This window comes from Diospyros lotus, chromosome 7 (assembly GCF_014633365.1).
Source record: "Diospyros lotus cultivar Yz01 chromosome 7, ASM1463336v1, whole genome shotgun sequence".
NCBI lineage: Eukaryota > Viridiplantae > Streptophyta > Magnoliopsida > Ericales > Ebenaceae > Diospyros > Diospyros lotus.
The window spans coordinates 11,351,405-11,375,980 of record NC_068344.1 but is presented as its reverse complement, the minus strand read 5'-3'; the positions used below and the strand labels follow the sequence as shown (position 1 = coordinate 11,375,980).

At 38.0% G+C, this 24,576-nt stretch overlaps 1 protein-coding gene across 1 annotated transcript in view; it reads right to left on the bottom strand.

Annotated features, from left to right (window-relative positions):
- Positions 1-551: 551 nt before the first annotated feature.
- Positions 552-24,576, bottom strand: part of LOC127805843 (uncharacterized) — a 91,731-nt gene continuing 67,706 nt past the window's right edge. The window contains exon 5 of the mRNA XM_052342646.1: positions 552-3,327. Within this exon, the coding sequence (XP_052198606.1) occupies positions 953-3,327 (2,375 nt within the window). The 3' untranslated portion in view covers positions 552-952. The remainder of the gene's footprint in view (positions 3,328-24,576) is intronic.

Below are 24,576 nucleotides of genomic sequence, written 5' to 3'. Positions count from 1 at the left end.
ATTATGCATCAACAGCCTAAGTCTTTCACACCTAGCAGCATAAATCTTTTTCAAATCATTCTGTGGGAGAGATGGATAGTATTTGTGAATTTTTGAGAGATAAAAATCCATTTTTTTTTTTTTTAAATAACTATACTGAAAAGAAAGTAAAGAACTATAAACTTTGCAAAAGGGATGAAAGTACCTGATCGGAGGATAACACAAAGGAGAGAAGATTGAGCTCAAGAAGGGTGACTTGCCTCATACAGATATGGAGTCTCTTATAGAGCAACGGTCATCACTATTCTACACTCGAGTCGAGACATGTCACAATTACAGGGTCAGGCTTGGCGTCTCTTTTTCAACGCTTGGTGCCTCATTTTTCAACATTTGGCAGTGTGCCTTATCCTTTATAGGGCAGTGTGATTGCACTGCCCAAGAAAAGATAGCTACCACCAGCGTCAATTCTGTCTCTCTCAATTCAAAATTTTTTTTTTTTTAATTTTTTTTTTTTTTTGTGGTAAATTTTTATTATTTTTTTTTTTATTTATTTTTTTTTTTTAGTAGGGGCCCAATAAAATCATATATATCACACAAGACAATATTATCAAGTCAATCAAAATTATTTCACTAATAAATCAATAAGTACACCTTACCCCCCAACTTAAATTGCGCATTGTCCTCAATCGGCAATAAAAGGATAGAAGATAGGCATACCTGACGGTCTTCAATACATGAACTCGTATGGAAAAATTTTTATTTAGACTGCATACAGAGAAACACTATTTGAATCAAAGTTAATTAAGTAATGCAGAAAATGAACAACTTATATATATACTTCTTTATTATTATTATTATTATTATTATTATTTTTATTTTTTATTTTTTTTTTTTCAGATCTATAAACATCCATTTAACCTAAATGGAAAGGTGGTCTTTTAACGTCAGATTCCCAGACGACATGAAACTTCCCTTATTCATCAGATGATGGTGGATCATCCAAATCCACAACTCCTTCATTCTCCTCAACACTACCCTGGTATGGTTTCAACCTATGACCATTGACTGTTAGAAGCTGTCCTGACTCCGGATTTTCTATCTCAAATGACCCATATCCTGAGATGAACTTGATTACAAAAGGGCCGACCCATCGAGACTTCAATTTTCCTGGGAATAGATGCAATCGAGAATCGTACAAGAGTACCTGTTGCCCTACCTGAAAGCTTTTTCGAATGATGTGCCGATCATGTAACTCTTTCATGCGAACCTTGGCCAATCGTGCATTTTCAAATGCTTCATTCCGAATTTCCTCAAGTTCATTCAATTGGAGCTTCCTGGATAAGCCTGCTTCAGTTAGACTCTTGTTGATCTTATGAATTGCCCAATATGCTTTATGCTCAATTTCCACCGGCAGATGACAAGATTTACCGTATACTAGCCTATAGGGAGACATTCCCAAAATTGTTTTGTAAGCTGTCCTGTATGCCCAAAGAGCGTCTACTAGTCTTAAGGACCAATCCTTACGATTAGCAGCAACAGTCTTTTCCAATATGCGCTTAATCTCCCTATTGGCTAGCTCGGCTTGACCATTGGTTTGGGGATGGTATGGTGTTGCAACCTTATGCAGTACACCATATTTCTTCATTAATCCTGCCACAACTTTATTACAAAAATGGGAACCCCCATCACTGATGATTGCTCGTGGCATCCCAAATCGACTGAATATGTTTTCTTTCAAAAATTTCACGACAGTCCTATGGTCATTTGTTCTGGCCGGGATTGCTTCTACCCATTTGGACACATAGTCAACAGCAAGTAAGATATATTCATGACCAAATGAATTGACAAATGGGCCCATAAAATCCATACCCCAACAGTCAAAAACTTCTAACACTTGGATCGGATGTAATGGCATCATGTTTCTCCTTGACAGACTTCCTAACCTTTGACATCGATCACAATTTGAACAGAACTTGTACACATCCTTGAACAATGTCGGCCAATAAAATCCACTCTGAAAAATTTTTGCAACTGTTTTCTTGACAGAAAAATGGCCTCCACATGCAAGAGTATGACAGAAATTGATGACACTTTGTTGCTCATGATCGGGTATGCATCTACGGATGATTTGATCAGGACAATACTTGAAGAGGTAGGGCTCATCCCAAAAGAAGGTTCTGACTTTTCTGAAAAATTTATGCCTATCTTGCTTACTCCAATGGTCTGGGATCAGACCAGTTGCCAGGTAGTTCGCAATGTCAGCATACCAAGGGACAACAGATGATGCACGAATAACATTCACTTCAAACAGTTGCTCATCAGGGAAATTGTCATGAATTGGTTCATCAAATTGTGTGAGATCTTGACTTGGAATCCTTGACAAATGGTCAGCCACCACATTTTCTACTCCCTTCTTGTCTCTGATTTCAATGTTGAACTCTTGCAGGAGTAAGATCCATCGGAGCAGACGGGGTTTTGCATCTTGCTTTGTGAACAAATACTTCAGAGCAGCGTGATCAGTAAAAATGATCACTAGTGACCCTACGAGGTAAGATCGGAACTTGTCCAGGGCAAAGACAACTGCTAGTAACTCTTTCTCTGTAGTGGTGTAATTCTTTTGTGCCTCATTAAGAGTTTTGCTAGCATAGTATATCACATGAGGTTTCTTATCCTTCCTCTGCCCTAACACAGCTCCTACCGCGTAATCACTAGCATCGCACATAAGTTCAAACGGGAGGGACCAATCAGGGGACTGAATGATAGGTGCTGAAATGAGTGCATCTTTCAATTTATCAAAAGCATTTTGACAGGCAGGACTCCATTCAAACGGAACATCTTGAGACAACAAATGGCACAAGGGTCTTGTTATGGTGCTAAAGGAAGCAATGAATCTCCTATAAAACCCTGCATGTCCCAAAAAACTTCTGATGTCTTTCACATTCCTAGGGATGGGGAGTTTTTGAATTGTTTCAATTTTTGATCTGTCTACCTCCATCCCCCTAGATGAAACGATGTGCCCCAAGACTATGCCCTGTTTCACCATGAAGTGACATTTTTCCCAATTGAGTATCAGATTTGTTTCCTCACATCTTGCTAAAACCTTTTTCAAATTCTCCAAACAGGCCTCAAAGTTACTTCCATAAACAGAAAAGTCATCCATAAATACTTCAACAATCTGCTCAACCATTTCACTGAAAATGCTCATCATACACCTTTGAAAGGTGGCTGGAGCATTGCATAACCCAAATGGCATGCGCCTGTATGCAAATGTCCCAAATGGACATGTGAAAGTTGTCTTCTCTTGATCTTCTAGTGCAATTTCTATCTGATTGTACCCTGAGTACCCATCTAAGAAACAATAGTAGGCTTGGCCTGCTATTCTCTCCAGAACTTGATCCAAGAAAGGCAAAGGAAAATGATCTTTCCTTGTCACAGAATTGAGCTTTCTATAATCAATGCACATACGCCATCCTGTCTGGATGCGTGTGGGAATCAGTTCATTGTTCTCATTTTTTACAACAGTGACTCCAAACTTTTTGGGTACTACTTGTGTTGGACTTACCCACTTAGAATCAGAGATTGGGTAAATTATTCCAGCATCCAATAGCTTCAGCACTTCTTTTCTGACAACTTCTTTCATGTTGGGATTTAATCTCCTTTGCATTTGCCTAACTGGTTTTGCTCCTTCTTCCAAGAATATCTTATGAGTACAGATCAAAGGGCTAATACCTTGCAAATCTGAAATGGTCCATCCTAATGACTTCCTGTGTGCTTTTAGAACTTCTATCAATTGTTGCTCTTGCTGAGGTGTCAAACTTGAAGAGATCACTACTGGGAATGCTTCCCCTTCTCCTAGAAAGACATACTTCAAATCACTGGGCAATGGCTTTCTCTCAGGCGTGGACTGATGGCTATCAGGAGCCATGAGCTTACTGTCCAAGTTCCTTAATGGCCCTAAACCAGGCATCCATGTAGGCTTCTCACTTTCTTTGCTTATGACTTCCACTTCTTTTATTTCTTCAAGATCTTGATTTCCTTCTTTGGGTCTTCTCATGAACTCTTCAAAACAGTCATTGGTCAGTGTTTGGATCAAGTCTACCTCCTCCACTTCACTCTCAGTGTCCTGATGTTTGGCTACCCTGAAGATATTCATTTCTACAGTCATGTTCCCAAAAGATAGCTTTAACACACCATTCCTACAGTTGATGATGGCATTTGATGTGGCAAGGAATGGTCGACCTAAGATGACTGGCACAGGAGGTTGAGGCCCCTGATGCGGCTGGGTGTCCAAAACGATGAAGTCTACTGGAAAGTAGAACTTATCGATTTGTACCAGAACATCCTCCACAATTCCTCGTGGAACTTTGACTGATCGATCAGCCAGCTGAAGGGTCACTCTAGTGGGTTTAAGCTCACCTAATCCCAACTGTTGATACACGCTGTATGGCAACAAATTGACACTAGCTCCTAAATCCAAGAGTGCCCGATCAACCTTTTGACTTCCTATGATGCATGTAATGGTTGGACAGCCTGGATCTTTGTATTTGGGAGGAGTTTTCAATTGGAGAATGGCGCTGACTTGTTCAGTCAAGAATGCCTTTTCATGCACATTTGTTTTCCTTTTGACAGTGCACAGATCTTTCAAAAACTTTGCATATGAAGGTGTTTGTTTGATTGCATCCAACAGCGGGATGTTGATTCTCACTTGCTTAAACACTTCATATATATCTGCATTTTGTTGCTCTTTTTTCAAATGATTCAACCTTTGTGGAAAAGGTGGTTTGGGCCTGTATTGAATTTCTTTCTCATTTTCTTTTTGTTTTTCATTTTTTTCATTTTTTTCATTTTTTTCCACGGTGGATTCATAATCTTTTGGTTCTTTTTCTTCATCAACATGTTGGTTTATCCTAGGATCAGTTGGTTTCTCAATTATTCTTCCACTTCTTAGGGCAGTCACTGCTTGCACTTGTTCATGAGTGTTGGTTTCACTATTTGAAGCTTCTACCTGGTTGGTTTGCCTAATTGGGTTAGGATTAGTTTGGGATGGAAACCTTCCGGGTTCTCTCACACTCAATGTTTGTGTTATCTTGGTCAACTGGCTCCTAATGTCTTCTACAGCTCTATTTGTTTGGTCTTGATTTTTGACAAGCTGAGCAACCTGATTATTGATACCTGTTTGACTTTGGATGAACTGGTGCAAGGTATCTTCCAAAGATCTCCTATGAGGAGGTTGGTAAGTATTGGATGAAGAACCTTGATTTTGTTGAAAGGTGTGTTGTTGTGTAGGGAAGGGAGGTTGAGAATGATTTCCAGAATCATTTCTCCAAGAAAAATTGGGGTGATTTCTATTATTGGGATGGTATGAATTGTAGTTCTGATTATTCCCATAATAGGCTCCACTCTGATTTTGATTTTGTCTCCCCTCAAAGTTGTGTGAATGATTGTTATTAGTCTGCCCATACAATACCTCCTTGAAAGCAGGTAGGGTAGGACATTCTTCAGTTGAATGATCTATTGCATCACACACAACACACTTTACTTCCACTTGATTAACAGATTGCACCTTTTTGGGTTGCATGTTTTCAACTTTCTTTGTTAAAGCAGTTAATCTTGCATTTAAATCGTCACTCTCACTCAGTTGGTATCTCCCTCTAGGTTGTGGATTTTCTCTTGAATCAAGAGCAGATGTTGGACCAACTTCCCAGTTTCTTGTATTCTCAACCAATGTGTCAAAGAAGTGGAAAGCTTCTTCTGGAGTCTTCTCATAGAATTCTCCATTGCACATTGTAGAAACTAGCATTTTCAATTGTGGAGTGAGTGAATCATGAAAGAAACTGACCACTCTCCATTGCTCAAAAGCATGGTGCGGACAAGTGTGAAGAAGGTCTTTAAACCTTTCCCACGCTTGAGCAAAATTCTCATTTGGTTTACAGGCAAAGTTCATGATTTGTCTTTGAAGAGTAGCAGTTCTGTTGGCAGGGAAGTATTTTTTTAAGAAAGTTGTTTGCATTTCTCTCCAAGTTCCTATAGATCTAGGTGAGAGAGTGCTTAACCATATTTTTGCCTTATCTTTCAGTGAGAATGAAAAGAGTTTTAATCTGATGACATCCTCATTTACTGTATGGTCCATGCAAGTGCTACATACTTCCTCAAATTCTTTCATATGAGTATATGGATTTTCAGAATCCATGCCATGAAAAGTTGGCAACAATTGGATTGTGCCAGGTTTGAAGTTAAACCTATGGTGGTTGATGGGAAGAATAATACAAGAGGGGGTTGTCTGCCTAGGAGGATGAAGATACTCTCTGAGGGGTCTGATCATCTCCTGATCAATGGGATCAGGGTCACCGTGGTCACTACCACGTGCAGACATGTTGTGTGCAAGTGGTATGTTCTCATTGTGTTGAGACATGAGCGATTGATTTTCTACAGTTCTACCAGACCTAAGTATCATACACAATGGACAAACAAAAATAAAGTAAAAAGAAACAGAGTTACCGAATTTATCAGGAGATGCTTCTTCTTTCTCCTTTTTTTTTTTTTCTTTTTGTTTTTGCCTCAATCTCCCCGGCAACGGCGCCAAAATTTGACTGCACTCTCACCCTGCAATTAAAACACAAAACAAAACACAATAAAAATTTTATATTTTTTTATTTATTTAGGCGAGAGGTTTATACTCGTCAGTGTACGAGTGCAGTTGTAGTTCAAATTTAAATTTATACTTTCTGGATAAGTCCAGGTCGTCCACTGAGAGATTTATTTATGGCAAAAGAAAAAAAAAAAATTGTCACACACACGCACACGCATTTAGATGGATTGATAACATGATTTTTTATAATTTTTTAGATAACAAATACTAGAAAATAAAGCAAGACAGAAGTTGAAATAAATACTAAACGTGAGAATATGAAATTGGAAAGTACTTGAGTTAAGACAATTTCAGTGCCAACCCGTTGATTCCCAAATATTAGCATAAAAGATTAGCAACATTAATTTAATTTCATATATGAGGATTTGTTATTAAATGCAATTAAAGATAATGATAGCTTTAGTTTAAGCAATCCCCATACATGATATGCGGGATTCTAATTTAAAAAACTACCATAAATTTAATTACAATTAATACACAAAACAACTAAATTAATCATCCGGGTTTGGGTATGATAGCGTTTCCAGTTCTAGTAACTCTCATGCGTGACATGAAAGCTCTAAGTTAGGTTTACGCTCCAATCCAAACCTAGTGATTTTTCAATAATCAAAACAAACTCATATTGAAGTTTAAACCAATGTTACTCATTTAAAGCGTAGCTTTCTTTGGGAATCATTGGCGTTAGACACTGTCCTTGCCTTAACCCAAGATTAGATTTAGCTACTCATCTCTATTAAATTAATTGACAACAATTTAAATGACATAATTTAAATAACAGAATTTAAATGACAGGAATTAAAATAGAAGAAACTAACCGGCCATTTAGGCGGTAGATAATTAAAATACAAGAATTAAAATTGCAAGAATTTAAAGGCATAAACTAACCGTCCATTTAGGCGGTGAATAATAAAGTAATAATAAATGACATAAGAATTTAAAAGAAGAAAGAAATGAAGGTAGTAAGATCACAAGAGAAAATACTAAAGAAAATGAGAGAGAACAAAAGCAATTCTCAAAGAGAGAATTCTAAGGAAATAACTAAACTTTTATTCAAGAATAATAATCACACTTACAAATGCAATCAAGTGATCTATTTATAGGCCACAAGATGCAATACAAACCACACAATTTCAATTATTCAACTAGACATAATTATATCTAATGGGCACTCACACACTTAAAGTTAAATGGATTTTAGCTATAATACACACCTAATATTAAATGGATTTTAGCTAAAATACATACCTAATAAAGCACTCATAAAGTTAAATGGATTTTAGCTATAATATCCACCTAATAGTTAAATGGATTTTAGCTAAAAAACACACCTAATAAAGCTCTCACATACAAAATAAAAATAGATTTCTATAAATTGGTTTTTAATCTTCATTAGGATTAAAAATAATCCTTGGGCCTTCTCCAAATAATATTCTCCATGGATTGCTCAAATTGGGCCTTAATTCTTCATGGGCTTGAATTCTTCATGGACTTGATTTCTTCATGGATTTGATTTCTTCATGGACTTTAATTTTTCATGGGCTTGATTTCTTCATGGGCTTGATTTCTTCATGGATTTGAATTCTTCATGGACTTTAAATCTTCATGGGCTTTAATTCTTCATGCCTAAAAAAAATAAAAATAATTTAATATTATTAATAAATTATATATTATATATATGTATTACACATGGCACATATATATATATATTATATTATATTATATATATTACATGAATGCATATAATGATGTATATGTATTATATATAATTTTATATATTATTATTATTATTATTAAATTTTACTTTAAAATTTCATTTCATTCATTTTTCAATTTAAACTTGCATATAACCATAAAATATATATTAATATCTAATTTAAACTATTTTTAAGATCAAAAGAAGGGTATAATTATAACAAAATTTTTATAAAATTAACCACTAATCAATACTGTGGGCAAAGCTCCTAGCCCCCTGGTTGCCACCAGGCGAGCAACTCATAACTGAGCTAAAACTGAAACTGATGGGATCCCCGGGGACAAGCCGCCTAGCGCGCATAATGCAATGAGCTTACATAAATGCTGGCACACGATATGTAGTGCTCCATATAAAGTCATGCTCAATGCTCATACCAAAATGTATGCACATAATCTCATAAAATAATGCTGATCATATTATAATAATGTTGCATATGATATGATCTTCATCTATATATTAGAATACAAAGATTCAATGAACTATGATTTAGGGTATGGGTATGATTAACTTGTCATTCAATGTTGGAAGGTATTGAATACATTAATTGAATTAAACTTGAATTAGGACTCATTGGAAGCTAAATTAGATTTCTGCAAAAGTCATCCGAATATCAGGAAGGATATCCGGATATGATTAAAGACATCCGAATATGAAGAATGCTCATCCGGATACACTGACATTCAAAGTAGAAGTTATTCGGATATGCTGGGATGTATTCGGATATGAACTAGGACATCCGGATATGATTCTGGTCATTCGAATATCTCACTGATGCATTCGGATATAACTGGGGACTATTCGAATGCAAAATTCAACTTTTGAGGGAGGCATCCGGATATCAGGTCAGACATCCGGATATTATCTTGACCTTTCCGGATGTATAAACAAACCATCCGGATATCATACTCGAAGAACTTTAGATACATCCGGATACGATACAAGGTATCCGAATATTAGAACTTAGAGTAGTATAACTTGCAATCCAAAATTGATAAGGATTAATGGAACTTGCAATCCAAAATGGATGAGGATTTATAGAACTTGCAATCCAAAATGGATGAGGATTTATAGAACTTGCAATCCAAAATGGATAAGGATTAATGGAACTTGCAATCCAAAATGGATGAGGATTTATAGAACTTGTAATCTAAAATGGATGAGGATTAATAGAACTTGCAATCCAAAATTGATAAGGATTAATAGAACTTGCAATCCAAAATGGATGAGGATTAATGGAACTTGCAATCCAAAATGGATGAGGATTTATAGAACTTGCAATCCAAAATGGATGAGGATTAATGGAACTTGCAATCCAAAATGGATGAGGATTAATGGAACTTGCAATCCAAAATGGATGAGGATTTATAGAACTTGCAATCCAAAATGGATGAGGATTAATAGAACTTGCAATCCAAAACGGATGAGGATTAATAAAACTTGCTCATAACTTCACTATTATACGCATATATATATATACGTCTCTGCTTACTGATATAAAATTTGAGAACTCAATGAAGAACTGGAATAATCTGAAAAACTGATATGAACCTGTAATGGAAGGGATTATAAGAAAAATACTCGCCTGATAGAACTCTTTGATCGAACCCTAGAGTGATCCTGAAGACTCTAGCAAGCCTCTGCTATCTCTTGGCCTTTCTGTTCTTCACACGACATGAAGAAAGCTAAGCTAATGGGCTTTATATATAGACATAAAGTCCTAGATCTCTTTCCTTTTATAACTTGGAATCCCTCTCCCAATTGAACTTGAAGACTCTCAAAACCTTCTCCTATTGGGACTAGGAGACTCTTAATCCAAATCCATCTCATACATGGATTCTCATTCTTCTTTAAATATACATAGTCCCACTTAATTAATAATAATACAAAAATTATTATTAAAACTCTCAAATAATAATAAAACTCCAAAATTACCTTCATGTCCTTGCATTTAATTCACAAAATAAATGTCATTTAAATGCTATTTAAATACTATTCTCTCAATTAAAAATTACTAGATTGCCACCTTGGCAAATTCTTTTAACTCCAAAATTAAATAAAATTAAATGCTACTATTTTCCTTCAAAATCTCTGAATTGCCACATTAAATAATTAATTGGCAAAATCTCTTAATCAAAACTTCAACAATTAATTAAATAATTCTTGAATAAATACTGGGCCCTCTAATGGATCGTTGCACATCTTCTACCCATGAAGAATCAGACTCAGTTGAACCCACCATTAATGATCTCATTGCCCTTACTTGGAATGATGTAAAGCAAGGGTGAGTCACAAGACTCGGCAAGCATATAAAGAAACAAAGGGAAAATGACTAGATATAGCATTTCCCAAACACCACACACAAGCCGTGAATCACATCTCAACCCACCGATCGTAAACACATTAATGCACACATTGAACACCTCGTTAGTGTGGTACAGTTATGTTATTATTTTGGGGAATTTCCTCTTATTTGAAATAAGACTAATTTGGGGATTTACTTTGGTAGGTTGAAGTGAAGGTGTTGACTAGTCAAGGGAGATTCAATGTTCAAATTCAAGGGAGGAGGTGAGCAAGTTAACACAAGGGTAAGTTTGGAATGTTTAAAGTGAGATAAATGGGCTTCTAATTAAAAGGGGATTAAGGGGTAAGAAGAGAGGATTAACAAACTTAAGTGGGCTGGACATTTAGCAATAAAATTAAAATAAAATGAGGGAAGTATAAATAGAGATAAGTTAAAGATGGAGAGAGGCATGAGGCGGTGGAGAGCTTTGGGAGTGAGCTTCCAGCTGCTAGGGTTCTTCCTCTTCTTCATTCTCTTCTTCTTGTGGTTGCTAGAGGTCTCAAGGGAGGAATTCAAGGTATGGAACCTATCTATTAGCCCTGCTTTAGCTTAGAATCTAGCTTGTCCCCTATTTTGTAGCTAAGAGAAGCTGAAAATCCCTATGTGTGGCAGGTTACGTGAGGAGTTAAAGGTTAAGAAAGGCTAGGGAGTGTTAGAAAAGATCTAAGGCAAGTTCTAACCCTTGTTTATGGTTCACAACCTAGAATATCAATTGTGGAAAGGAGTTTTTAGAAAACCCTCTGTTTTTGGAACATACTCCTACATAGTTGTAAATTACTTGCTTCTTTTTGTTAATTCCCTTTCTTAATGCTTCCAAGGGGTTTTGTTCTCCCCAATCTTGCTTGGGAATGATGTTTTCGTTGGATTAAAGATTAGCCAAGAGCTTGAGCCCTTTTGCCTAGGATTCGCGTACGGGAAGCAGGGGAATCGGGTGTTCGTGGGTTCTGTCTGTCGACAGATTGCCTTTAAGAAGGCAATCTATCGACAGATGGCATCTGTCGACCGACAGCCCCATGTTTTGGCTTAAAAGCCTCCTGCAAGCTTTGATTCCCTTTTTCTTCCTAGTGGCTTAGGTTCCTTTGTTCATAAATGCGTCCCATGCATGTCATCCATGATTAAATGAGTGAGCTAGCCAACACACTTAAAGTGGAGAGATCCTATGCATGTGGCATGTGTATATTATTTTATCTTGTTGTGTATGGGTATAAGTATAAAACATGTTGTGTGTGTGGGTGAGACAGGCCTGGTCTGCCGGAATGTCCCCTACGATGCTACACCGTCAAGCTCAAGTGGCTTGAGAGCCGGACTCATGTAAGCTCGAGTGTGTCATAAGGCCAGACTCGTGTGGGACCCAGATTTCCTTACTTATGTGTTGTGATGGTAATGTAGAGGCATGCATTTTGTCTATGTATACGTTGTGAACGCCTGAAACTTGCATGCACATGATTACCCTCCTCAATTCGAGCATAGGTAGGATATGATGGCTATCTTCGTACGGTTCTCCTCATTCTACTTGGCCTTTTATTCTATGTACTTGCTGAGCTTTGTAGCTCATTTGTTTTTACATCATTCTAGATAAGGGCAAGACTATGGTTGACTGGGAGCCTAGTTAGGTGGGGTCCAGCGTCTAGGTGTGTACAGAGCCATCATCACCAAAAGATCTTTGGGGTTTTCTTTGGTGTGTGCCTGGGGTTGTAGTTGTATGGTTTTGTGGGCCTTATTTTGTCTTTTGTTGTGACACTACAAATGTATAACCCATTGTACATGGCAATATGTTGCTTAGCTATTTATAGTCTTATTATCTTTTCCAGTCTTGTGTGTATGCGTTCCCCCATAACCCCAGTAGGTACCATTTCTTTTTAACACCTTCCCCTTGGTGCCTCGGCCAGGGTGTCCAAGGGTGGAGTTGCCATACACATATAATGAACTAAGGGACCCACATAAGATACACACTGTAATACCCCAAGATCCCAGAGAAGGGTAGTATATATCAAGGATAAGTAAAGAAGAAAACAACACCAGTTGGTATTGTTTCAGCTGGTATTGTTTTATTCCTTACTTATTCACTTATTCTCGATATATACTACCATTCTCTAAACTCTTGGGGTATTACACACACTGGCTCATAAGGTTATGCTTACAAACCTGACTGCAACCATGAATTAGATGGTATATCAAGCACATGAGCCAAAGCTCTCATACCACGTCCATCCCATATCACATCCATCAACACCACATCCATCATGAGCCAAAGCTCTCGTCACAATCTTAAGCTAATGCTCATGTAATATCATCTCAAGCCAATACTTATATAACATCATCATAACATAGCGAGCTAAGCTCGCGGGTACCCTGCGAATAAATTTGTTGCGTACATCTGAAACCATGCAATGCAGCACATAGAAAATGCATTATGGTATAAGCATAAACGTGATACAAGGCCCCAATAAAACCAGGCATCAGGCCATGCTTCGCCCACATAGAAAAACACACCCAATGCAATGCTAGTGCTCCTAATCACACTACCATGCTCATGCCTAAGCACACATAACAAATGATCCACCTGAAATGCAATCCAAGCCTAATGCTGAATAACCATTTTTGGCAGAATCAATCAACAATTACCAGCAATTGGTCGACAGTCTATGACTTTGGGGAAATTAAGCAATAACTTCCTTGAGCTATTTGACAATTCCCTCCCACAAGACACCCAAATGGTCGACAATTAGCCCAATCGGTCGATAACCCCTATGACTCACACCTTTAAATTCATACACAACACTTCCACATCCCCTAGAAACCTATCCCATAAGCTTAGGAATCATTCCACAAGAATTATAGGGAGATACAATACCTTATTTGAGGCCTTAAAGGAACTTAATACAAATCGACATGAAATGAGAGAGAATTACAAACTCTCCTCGTAGGCAACAAGTATGAATCCCTTTTGTAATACCCCATATTTTTTTGAGATTGCCATGTAATTTAAGTGAGTTTGACATATCAAAAAATTGGATTGTAAGGGAAACAAGTGACCGAATCAGTTGTAGGGAGTGACCTGGAGCTTAGATACCTAAGGAAAAAGGTCATTAATGAGCGTCTCGAGGCGAGATTTATAACGCCAAAAGAAATCAAATCAAAGACAATTTTTGGTACAGTTGTGAGTCGTCTTGAAAGATCGAATGATGATAAGGGGCTTTTGGGAAATCCAAAGATCCCTGAAGAGGCTCTAATTTTGTGAATAGAGCAACCCCAAAGTGGTATCGAGATGAAATAAATGTCCTGTAAGGATACTGGGGAAAAAACGTACTTATCGAATAACTTGGAGTTATCAAGCTTGGATTTTAAGTATCTCGATGATTATTAATTCGATATTTGAGGATTGTGCAAAGTCTAAAAAGAGATTATGAAGTTAATTGTGAGGGTATGGCTTCGTTAATTATGAGGTGAGATGTTAGTAAGGGGGAAAGGTGAAAGGTATGGTGAGGAGTAAAGAGGTAAGTGAAAGTAAAGCAAGATCGCTACGGGGCAAGCAGCGTAGTTCAAAAAATTTGAACCTTACCCCGATCCCGGCGATTGGATCAACGTCGAAATCAAATCATTCACAAACAAATAAATAAATCTAACCTTTAGATTATCGAGTCGTTCGCGGATTCGAGCCGTCCAAGCGTCCGGCCTCTAACTCGTGATACGCGGCACGCATCCGTTGGCAAGGAGAGCGGAATAGGAGTGCTAGCTCCTTCTCCTTTGTGCGGCTTGTGTATGGACGGTAAAAGAACACCCACGTTTCAAATCGATGCCAAAAGAAACGGAAAAGAGTGAATGGCAATGCGTTTTTCAACTCTTGAAAAACGACACCAAAAATCACCTCTATCATGGGCAACCTATAAAATGATATTTATAATGAAATATCCTAGGGTTTCTAAAACCCTAATGGATTGGGCTAGCCCATTAATTCTAATTTAATTAGAATCATAAGTGGGCTTATTCTAGTCCAACTAGAAATATAATTAAATGACCCAATCCTTTTATAGGTTAAATAAAATATTATGGCCCAAATCTAATTCAAGCCCAAATATATTTTATTTAATATTTGGCCCAAATCTAATTTGGTCCAAATATAATATTTAATATTTGGCCCAAATCTAATTTAGTCCAAATATAATATTTATTTTAATATTTGGCCCAAATCTAATTTAGTCCAAATATAATATTTAATTTAATATTTGGCCCAAATCTAATTTAGTCCAAATATTAACTTAAGCCCAAAAATATTTTATTTCCTATTTGCCACTCCAACAAATAGAAAATCATTAAATTAGAAACTCCTTCCTAATTTAATCAAATGCCATTTTTAGGAAACTCTTTCCATTACGACGACTCCTCGTCATATCGACGTCATTACATCTATCTGTTCTTTTTCCGTGAGAACCTACGACGGTACAACTTCTTGCCGAAGTGTCCCACTTAACCATACGTCCATTCTCCTGGTTTAAGCCAGGGACCGTGCCTATTGCGTATGACTCATTAGGCTTCCGAATATGTTGGCAATGTGTCGGTACGAACACATAAGACAAGATTGGCCTCTAGCAAGGCGTCATGCCTACCCAATTATTCAGAAGGATTCATAATCCGCAAATAACCTTTCACGAGCATGGTTACCGTGTAATACGATCCTCTCGTCAATGCATCTTATGTGATCTCAAGTATGGCGATGTGTTGCTTGATAATGATCACATGAGTTTTCTTCGGTCTTTCGGATATCTTCACTTAATAGAAAGTGAATCAATAACTCCTTATTGATCTCTTTCACCATGGCCATGGATTTAAAGTGAATATCCACCGAAGGCGCCTTAGATACATCATCCTCTATCAAGGGATAGACGAGTCCCATCTTGGCTATGCACCCATCTCCATAAGCCTCATGATATACCCAACGATCGCCCACGTGCAGCCTTTGTCTAGGCCCATCGAAACGATGTCAAAGCATACCAATCTTCTTATGAGATGACCGTGACAACCTCAGGTCCAAGGATCAGTTACACCCATCTCGTATGAGAATTTCATCAACATATAACCAAAATGGATTCTCATGGCGAGTCATGTCCAGTGACACGTTCTCCAACATTGGTCACCTATGTACTTGTCTAGGCATCCCCATGCCTATGGGTGTGAGATCCCCATTGCTATCACATAGCAAAAACATAGCACATACAAGTCTTACCGCAATTGTCAATGTCCATTCTTGACATTGCTACGACTTGGGACGTTTAATGATGTCTATAAACTGTGATGCATCATCTCACATCTTTATAGATTATTCACAGTATACATCATATGGACTTCTATCTAGTTTCATTCGGTTATTACAATAATAACAAGAAACTAATAGAATGACTTCTTGTGAATTTGAATAACTCCTTATTCAAATAACAACATGATTACAATTGTCAGTGTACAACATGCCCAATCTGATTGGGTCTAGAGCACCTACACTAACAGTAAGGTGTTAGGAATGGGGAAAAATGAGAGGTATGGTGAGGAGTAATGACGTGGCGACGCGTGATTGGTCTGAAATGTCTATAAATAAGGCCATGGGGTTGTTCATAAACCATTCCATTTGAGATCCACTCGAGAGATTGAGGTGAGGGATTTGTGCTTGAGAAATAGGAGAAATCTGTGAAAGGAATGAGGAAGGTTGGAGCAAAATCGAGGGAGAACAAGCCTTGTCGGCGGGGTTTTCAAAGCATCCCGAAGTTCATGTTAAAAAGTCAGAATAATGGTGGGGGTAAGTTCAATTTTTTGTAATATTCCTGTAGAGAGGGAAGAGAGGGATCTATAGGTTCGAACGAGGGTCGAATCGAAGCTAAAATGAGGGAGTTATAGCCAAAATACGAAAACTATGCAAGGCTATTCACGAGGTAGTTCGGAGTAGTTCTCGTTGTTTCCTCATACATTTTATACTGATTCATGCATTTATATAAACTGTTTTGGAGTTCTCATTAGAAGATTCACCTTCTAATTGAACTGTGTCCTTGAAATATTTAAACATTCCAGGTTTAACAAGTGGCTCTAAGGGAAAGAGATAGCTGAAGAATAAGTTTATTTAGCTGAATGTAGCATGTATTAGTATGTCTTTACTTATGTACGAAACCTATGCAAACCTTAGTATGTTTTTGGTTATGTTTGAGATGTTCGATTATCATTTTCAAGAGATAATATCCATGTAATTCATTTTGTAGACGTCTTGAATGGTTTCTCATATGATAAATAAAACATTATGGTTATGTACCATATCAGGTTTGATCTTACTTCCGCATTTGTAATTATAACTCTTGTATTAGCTATTTGAGTTTTAATAGGTTGAGAAGGTGAAATTGGGATTAGTGGATGTGTTGTGAAAAAAAATCTTGAAATCCTAAGTTATTTAACACCTGGGAAATTAGGGGTGTTATAGTTTATATTAGAGAGAAGCTAGTTAAAAACCCTACTTGGAGATTTAGGGGTTTTGGATTTAGAGCGAACGTAAGGGGGTGTTGCATGAGGAGTACCACAAAGGTTAACATTGTTTAGTTAGAACTTGTTAGATGATCAAAAAATTGTACGTGGCTAGATGTACAAAGCCACTGTAAATCTTGGGATTTAAGCTAAGAATTTTGGGGAGACTAGCGAGTTCAGGGATTTGAAAAATACTAAATGTATGTAAGGAAGGCACACCTCAGAGCTGACTCCCAATAGGCTAAAGGGTGACCACATCTTTGTAGCCACCCATGCAAGAACCTTAGCCATGTGATGGGGTGAGGGAGGTGCAATGACTGCCCAAAAGTTCGGCAGGCCTAGAACCTTAGCCATGATATGGTGAGGGAGGTGCGAATGTTGCCCAAAAGTCCTATAGGCAAGGTGGGTAACCCCAGGTTCATCAAGGGAAATGGGTTTGTGTGAAGGCCACCCGTAAATGTGTGTGAACATTGGCCCTGAATGGCGGTGAGGAAGGTGCAAATGCTGCCCAAAAGTTCGATCGGCCCGAAGTAGTTGAGGGAGGAGGTTCTTGGACTATCTGAATTAAGGTAAGGTTGGTGCTTTGGATTTTGGAATCGAGGTAAGGTTACCTTAAGGAAACGACTCATAAGAATGAGTCATGTCAATTTGGTATCAACTTAGTTGATTAAGTGATCAAGGTGAAGTCTTGAGCCTGGTAGAGGTTTCGAGTTGGAAATTTTGATTGTTTATGACTTGGGACATCATGATTTGATGTATAAAGTCATTGAGATGTTAGTATATATGACACATGATGTTCAAAAATCTAGGTACGATATGTGAGATGGGACATGTGGGTAGGTTATGCCTTAGGCAACTGTATCGGGACCCAAATCATTATCGAGATAACCGAAAAAAGGACCTTTGGGAGATTTATGTAATATGGTTTGAGGTATATATAACTCAAGTCATACTGAAATTTCACTAGGAGTTTGGGAGTAGAAACCAAACCTATGGGAAGAAGTATGAAGTCCTTAAAAATGGTAAAAGGATTCAAAGTTAATCTAAGTAATGTTTGATTTCAGACTGATTTGATTTTCTTAGAAGTATATGACTTTGACATAATCTTAGGGATGGACTTATTGTCCAAGTATAACGCTAATATAGATTACCAAAGAAAAATAATGACCATGAGGAAACCCGAAGGAGGGTGGGTCAAATTTCGAGGGCAAGGCAACCCCGAGATTGGAAAAATGATTTCGACAATTAAGGTGGAAAATTTGATGAGCCGAGGAGCTCATGGATGCATAGCATATGCTCAGATGGAAAAGAATGAGGTACCAAAACTCAATAAGGTACGAGTGGTACAAGAATATGAGGACATGTTTTTAAAAGAATTATTAAGACTACCTCCACCTCGAGAGATCGAGTTCTCAATTGAGTTAATGCCAGGAACCCAACTGATAACAATTTTGACATACCGGATGGCTCAGTAGAGATGAAATAATTGAAGAGTCAGTTACAAGAGCTGAGTGATAAGGAGTTCATTAGGCTAAGCATGTGTCGTGGTGCGCACCAGTACTATTTGTAAAGAAAAATGATGAGATCTAAGGATGTGCATCGACTACAGTTAATTGAGTAAGGCCACGGTAAAGAATAAGTATCCACTCCCAAGAATAGATGAGCCATTCGATCAGCTGCAGGGAGCAAAGGTGTTCTCGAAGATTGATTTAAGATCTGGATATTATCAATTAAGAATTAAGCTAGATGATGTTTCGAAGACAACATTTCGGTCAAGGTATGGCCATTTTGAGTATTTCATAATGCCATTCGGATTAACTAATGCTCCAACAGCGTTTATGGATCTTATGAATAGGGTGTTCGTGTTGAGTTCTAACCTAGTCAAGAGGGGGGGTGAATTGACACCTTTTAAAAACTTTAATGCAAAACTTATGCACGTATATATATGAGAAAACAAATTTAATATAAACCAAAATTGTAGTTGAGAGTACGGGAGCACTTAAATACTAGATGGATAATATGATATCAGCCAGCTGTGCTAGTATGTGCTTAGATCCAATATACTCTTCAAATTACAACTTGGTGAAAAACATGTGATTTGAATGCACACAATAACAAGACTTTAAATAAACCAAATGGAATATTGAATGAGTACAAAGAATGATCAATTAAAGCAAATCAGAATATAATAGCCAACAAGAATGTAGGCCTTAGGATTTGGCCACACAAAAACAAAAACAAGCAAGTATAATCAAGCAAGAATAAGTAAGGAGTGAAGAGAAGAAGGACACAGCGATTTATAGTGGTTCGGCCCTTATGGCTTACATCCACTACCTAAGGATTCCCTTCCTTAGGATTTTCAATCAAATCCACTATATGAAACTTTTCTTACAACCACCAAAGCCTTCACTTGGCTTCACCACCACCAAACTATTTCTAGAGTCTCACACTCACTAGTTTGGATTTTGTACGCTCTTTACAAGATAGTAGAGATTGAAAAATAGGGTTCTCTCAAAAATAATACAATGAAGTGTAGAGAACTCTCTTAGTTTTCTCTCAAGAAGATAGAGGAAAAGAAAGACTTAGAGAGAATGAAAATCTTGGCCAATGATGTAGAGAATAATAGGGCTTCAAAAAGTTGTTCCAAAAGCTTCAAGAGATCCTTTTATATAGTGTTAGAGTTGGCTTTCCTTGATCAATCTCAGCCCTCCATGTGTCAAGTCTTCAAGCCAATCTTAGCCCTTCGTTTTGAATTTTTGATTTACCTTCCATAATCAGCTAACTTGATTGATCTTCAAGACCTTTGACTTTTATAGATCTCCAATCAGCCTTGAATGAGCAAATCAATTCCAATAATGCATGGCTGATTTCAAGGATTAAAAATATCATCCAAACCCTTCATAATTCTTGCAAAATCGAAATTAAATAACAAATAATCAATTCTGACTTCTAGTTGATCTTCAAACTCCTTTGATTGTGCAATTAGCCCCTTAGCTTCCATAACAAGCATAGCTAATTTGAAATTTGAATTTAAACCTCCAAATGGTGTAAAATCCTTCCAAATATTCTCAGATAATGAAGCAAATTTGTCCAATAATGAAGATATCAATTATAACTTCAAAAGCCTTTAATTGATCAAGTTTCCATACTAAAAATGTTGACAATAAGAAGAGAATCAATTTGTGTAGCTGAATATATGCAAGATATCCTTAGAATCTTCTCCCGTAATGAAGATATCAATTAGCTATAATGAGGATATCAATTAGTCATAATGAGTATATCAATTAGTCATAATGAGTAGGATAATTGATTCCATGATTTGAGTAGAGGATCCTTTTAATGAGATAGAATCAGCAATAAAGGAAAGTAATATCAATCAAGGTTTAACTTTCAAACCTTAATTTCCTCCATTAATGTTGAATAATAGGGCTGAATCTTCAACTTCTCCATTTGAATGCAATTCAAAAATTCTTCCATATTTAACTAAGTAAAGAAGCTTCTAAGAACCTTTAAATTTACTCCATGATTCTCTTACCATATTTAGACCAACGAGAAGATGTAACCTTGATGAGTGTGCTCCACGTGGCTGCCATGTCATCAAAATGCCACTTTAACAATGCCATGTCGCCAAGTTACATATATGGAAACTCCATATAGTGGACTACTCCAATCTCCTCAAAAACTTCCATATATATCTTTTGAACTTCCCATATATGAACAAGGATTCAATATATCTTCTAGACTTTCCATTCTAAGAAGAACTTTCCATTCATAGCTCAAATACTCAAATTTCTAGAAAGCTCTCTAAAAACTTGTTTCCATATATAATGAAATCTCTATATAAGTATAAGAAGTTTCCATATATAACCTGTGTCATGAAATCACTAAAGAATAGCTTTGTAAGCCTTATGAAGGCTTCATGCTTTGTTAGAACATAAAATATAAATTCACATTCACACATGCCAATCATCAATCATCAAAATCTACACTCAACAGTTCGAACCCTACTTGGATCGGTTTTTGATCGTATTTATAGATGATATATTGGTGTATTCTTTGAATAAGAGTGAGCATGAGGAGCACTTGAGAATAGTGCTGGGAACTCTCAGGAAACATCAATTGCGAGTTCTAGCTATCTCAAGTTGTGTTTCTTGGACATGTGATCTCGGCCGAAGGGATCTCAGTGGATCCGGCCAAGATTGAGGTTGTTTGGGGATGGAAGCAGCTGACGTGAGTGAGCAAAGTGTGAAGCTTTTTGGGATTAGAAGGTTACTATCGAAGATTTGTGGAAGGGTTTTCGAAGATAGCTGCACCTATAACGAAGCTCATACGGAAAGAGGTCAAGTTCGAATGGACTGCCAGGTGCGAGGAAAGCTTCTAGGAGCTCAAGGGAAGATTGAACTCAACACCTATTTGGCAATTCCTAGTGGGCCTGGTGGGTATGTTGTATACACCGATGCCTCAAAGGTTAGTTTAGGTTGTGTGTTAATGCAACACGGTCAGGTGATCGCGTACAGATCACACCAATTGAAGAGGCACGAAGTGAACTGCCCAATGCATGACTTAGAGCTGGCAACGGTGGTATATGCTCTGAAGCTATGGAAGCAGACGTTTGATGTATTCACAAACCACAAAATCTAAGGTATGTGTTCTTGCAGAAAGAGTTGAACATGAGGTAGCGGCGATGGATGGAGTTCCTGAAGGACTATGACTACACCAATTTGTATCACCCGGGGCATGCCAATGTGGTGGCTGACACTTTGAGTAGGAATGTGCCTACTGTTATGGCCGGGTTAATGGCCCGAGAATGGTTACTGATTGAGGCTTTTAGCCTGATGATAGTAAGTGTAGTGCTAAAGGAATTGTCTATCCTAGTAGCTGGCCTGGTGTTTGGCTGGATCTAAAGACCAAGATACGAGAGGCTAGTGGGGGTGATTGGCGTATACTTCTATGGGTGGATGAGCAGGGCTAACCCAATAGTTCAGATTTTGAGATGAGGAATGGCATTCTCAGGTTTCGAGGTAAAATATATGTGCCAAACCATCGAGAATTGAGTCAAAAGATTCTAGATGAGGCCCATAAAGCTAAGTATACTGTGCACCCTAGAGCCACAATAATGTATTGAGATCTTCGGGAAATCTATTAGTGGTTAGGGATGAAGGCCAGCGTGTCTAGGAAGGTGGCATAGTGTGATGTATGCCAAAGTGTAAAAATTGAGCACCAGAAACCCACAGGGTTGATGAGACCTTTGGAAATTCTAGCGTGAGAATGGGTATATGTCATGATGGATTTCGTGACAGAATTTTCGAAGAGTCGAAGGGGCTATGATGCCATATGGGTAGTAGTAGACAGGTTGATAAAGTCAGCATTTCTTACCTACAAGGATGGATTAATCGGTGCGAAAGTTTGCAAAGCAGTACGTGAAGGAAATAGTACGACTCCATAGTGCGCCGATAAGCATAGTCTCAGATCGGGACCCGAGGTTCACCTTAAGATTTTGGGAGAGTTTGTAGGAGTGCATAGGGACTCAGCTGAAATTGAATACAGCTTATCACCCACAAACTAACAAACAATCAGAGAGGACCATTAAAACACTTAAAGATATGTTGAGGTCCTGTGCCCTTGATTTTGGAGGAAATTGGGAGGAGCATTTGTCATTGGTAGAATCGCATATAATAATAGTTACCACGGCAGCATCAGAATGGCTCATTATGAGGTTTATGGTGGAAAAGCATTATCGATCGCCTGATGTACCAAAATTGTCGACCGTTTGACCCCCAAAACAAGCAATCCTTGTGATTGAACTGAGTGGGTGGGGCAGTACATACCCTGGCAGGGAATACCAGCACCACTAGAGGTGAGGCCTTTACCAGTGGGAGCATTTAATCCTTTGGGGGGAGGAGCGATCCCACATCAGGCCAATGGGGGAAAGACTATAATGCCTCACTTTTCAAATATATAAATGATGCAAAATACAAGGTAATCAAGCTATTCACAACACACGGGCGTTATAGAAACCCCTAATCAACGGAAGCATTGGATCGAACCTGTAAGCTTAATCAAAGCTTAATAAAGGGGTTTCCACAAGATTCCTTTATATGTACAGGAAACGCATACAACTTTCAATAAACCCAAAAGACATAACTCACTACTTGTAGTTATAACTGCAACACATGCCCAAGCTAGCAAGTAAACCCTCATCATGGCAACTTCCCCATACAACATTTGAAGTGCATGAATTGAGATATTACACCCACACAACCCTTTGTACAACTATAGGACACCTATACATTTAATACAAGCTCGAGCATCCAAGCTGCTATTACAATACATCACTTGGTTACAAGGGTACATAATGAAATAAAACCAAAAGCTAGCTGCAAAACCCAAAGTTAGCCAAGCACCACCTTTTGCCCTTACTCGAGCTAGAACCTGGATCACCTGGCACGTTTGATATTCCTGGGACGTTGAATATCCCAAGGGAATGAAACACCCGAGTTAGATAATAAAATCTAAGTGAGTGACTCAGAAAAGAAAAGTATATGCATGCAAATGCAATAATACCATTATGAAATCCACCCATGTGGTATCAATGCCAGGGTGTTGCAATCACCCCCACGGTCATCATAGTCACCCCTGACTCACTGTAAAAGCATGAGATCTTCCATGATGTCCCAACAACTAGCCACAGTCACCAACACGGACATGATACATGACAAAGCAGGAGGAATATGCATAAACAAGGGAAAATATGACATGTAAGCCACAAAGGCATGATGTGCAAGCCAACATCCACACACAAGTGAAGCAACAAATGCTCAAAGTGTCACAAAACATGCAGGAATCACTCACCTTGACCGATTACCTTAGGAAGCACGGTTTATAATGAGCAGGATGGGTTTTTTGGCAGTTTTTCTTACTGCTTGGCATGAACTTCGAGAAAGACCCAAAAACTCCGTCTACGCTCATTCTCCCTCGTTTCTCCCCTGATTTTCTCCCTTCTTTTTGGCACCGTTTCCTCTCTCAAACTCCATTCCTTTTCCTCCTTGCTTGGTGCCCAAAATGAATAACCCCAAATCCCTTATTTATAGGAAACTCCAGTTAACCAAATCGCACCACGTGTCGCGTCATCATGAGACTTCAAATCCTATCTCCTAAGTGGCCAATGAATGCTTGCCACATGTCCTTAGGGATAAGATTTGGAGACTTTTGCAAACTTGGAGACTAAGTAAGCTTTTCTTGGCCAATCATGCGATGCCATCTCAGGGGGTCATTATGAGCCATCATGTGACCTTATCTTATCTTCCAAGTGGCCCATAGTTGATTGCCATATGTCCTTGAGGATAAGGTTTGGAG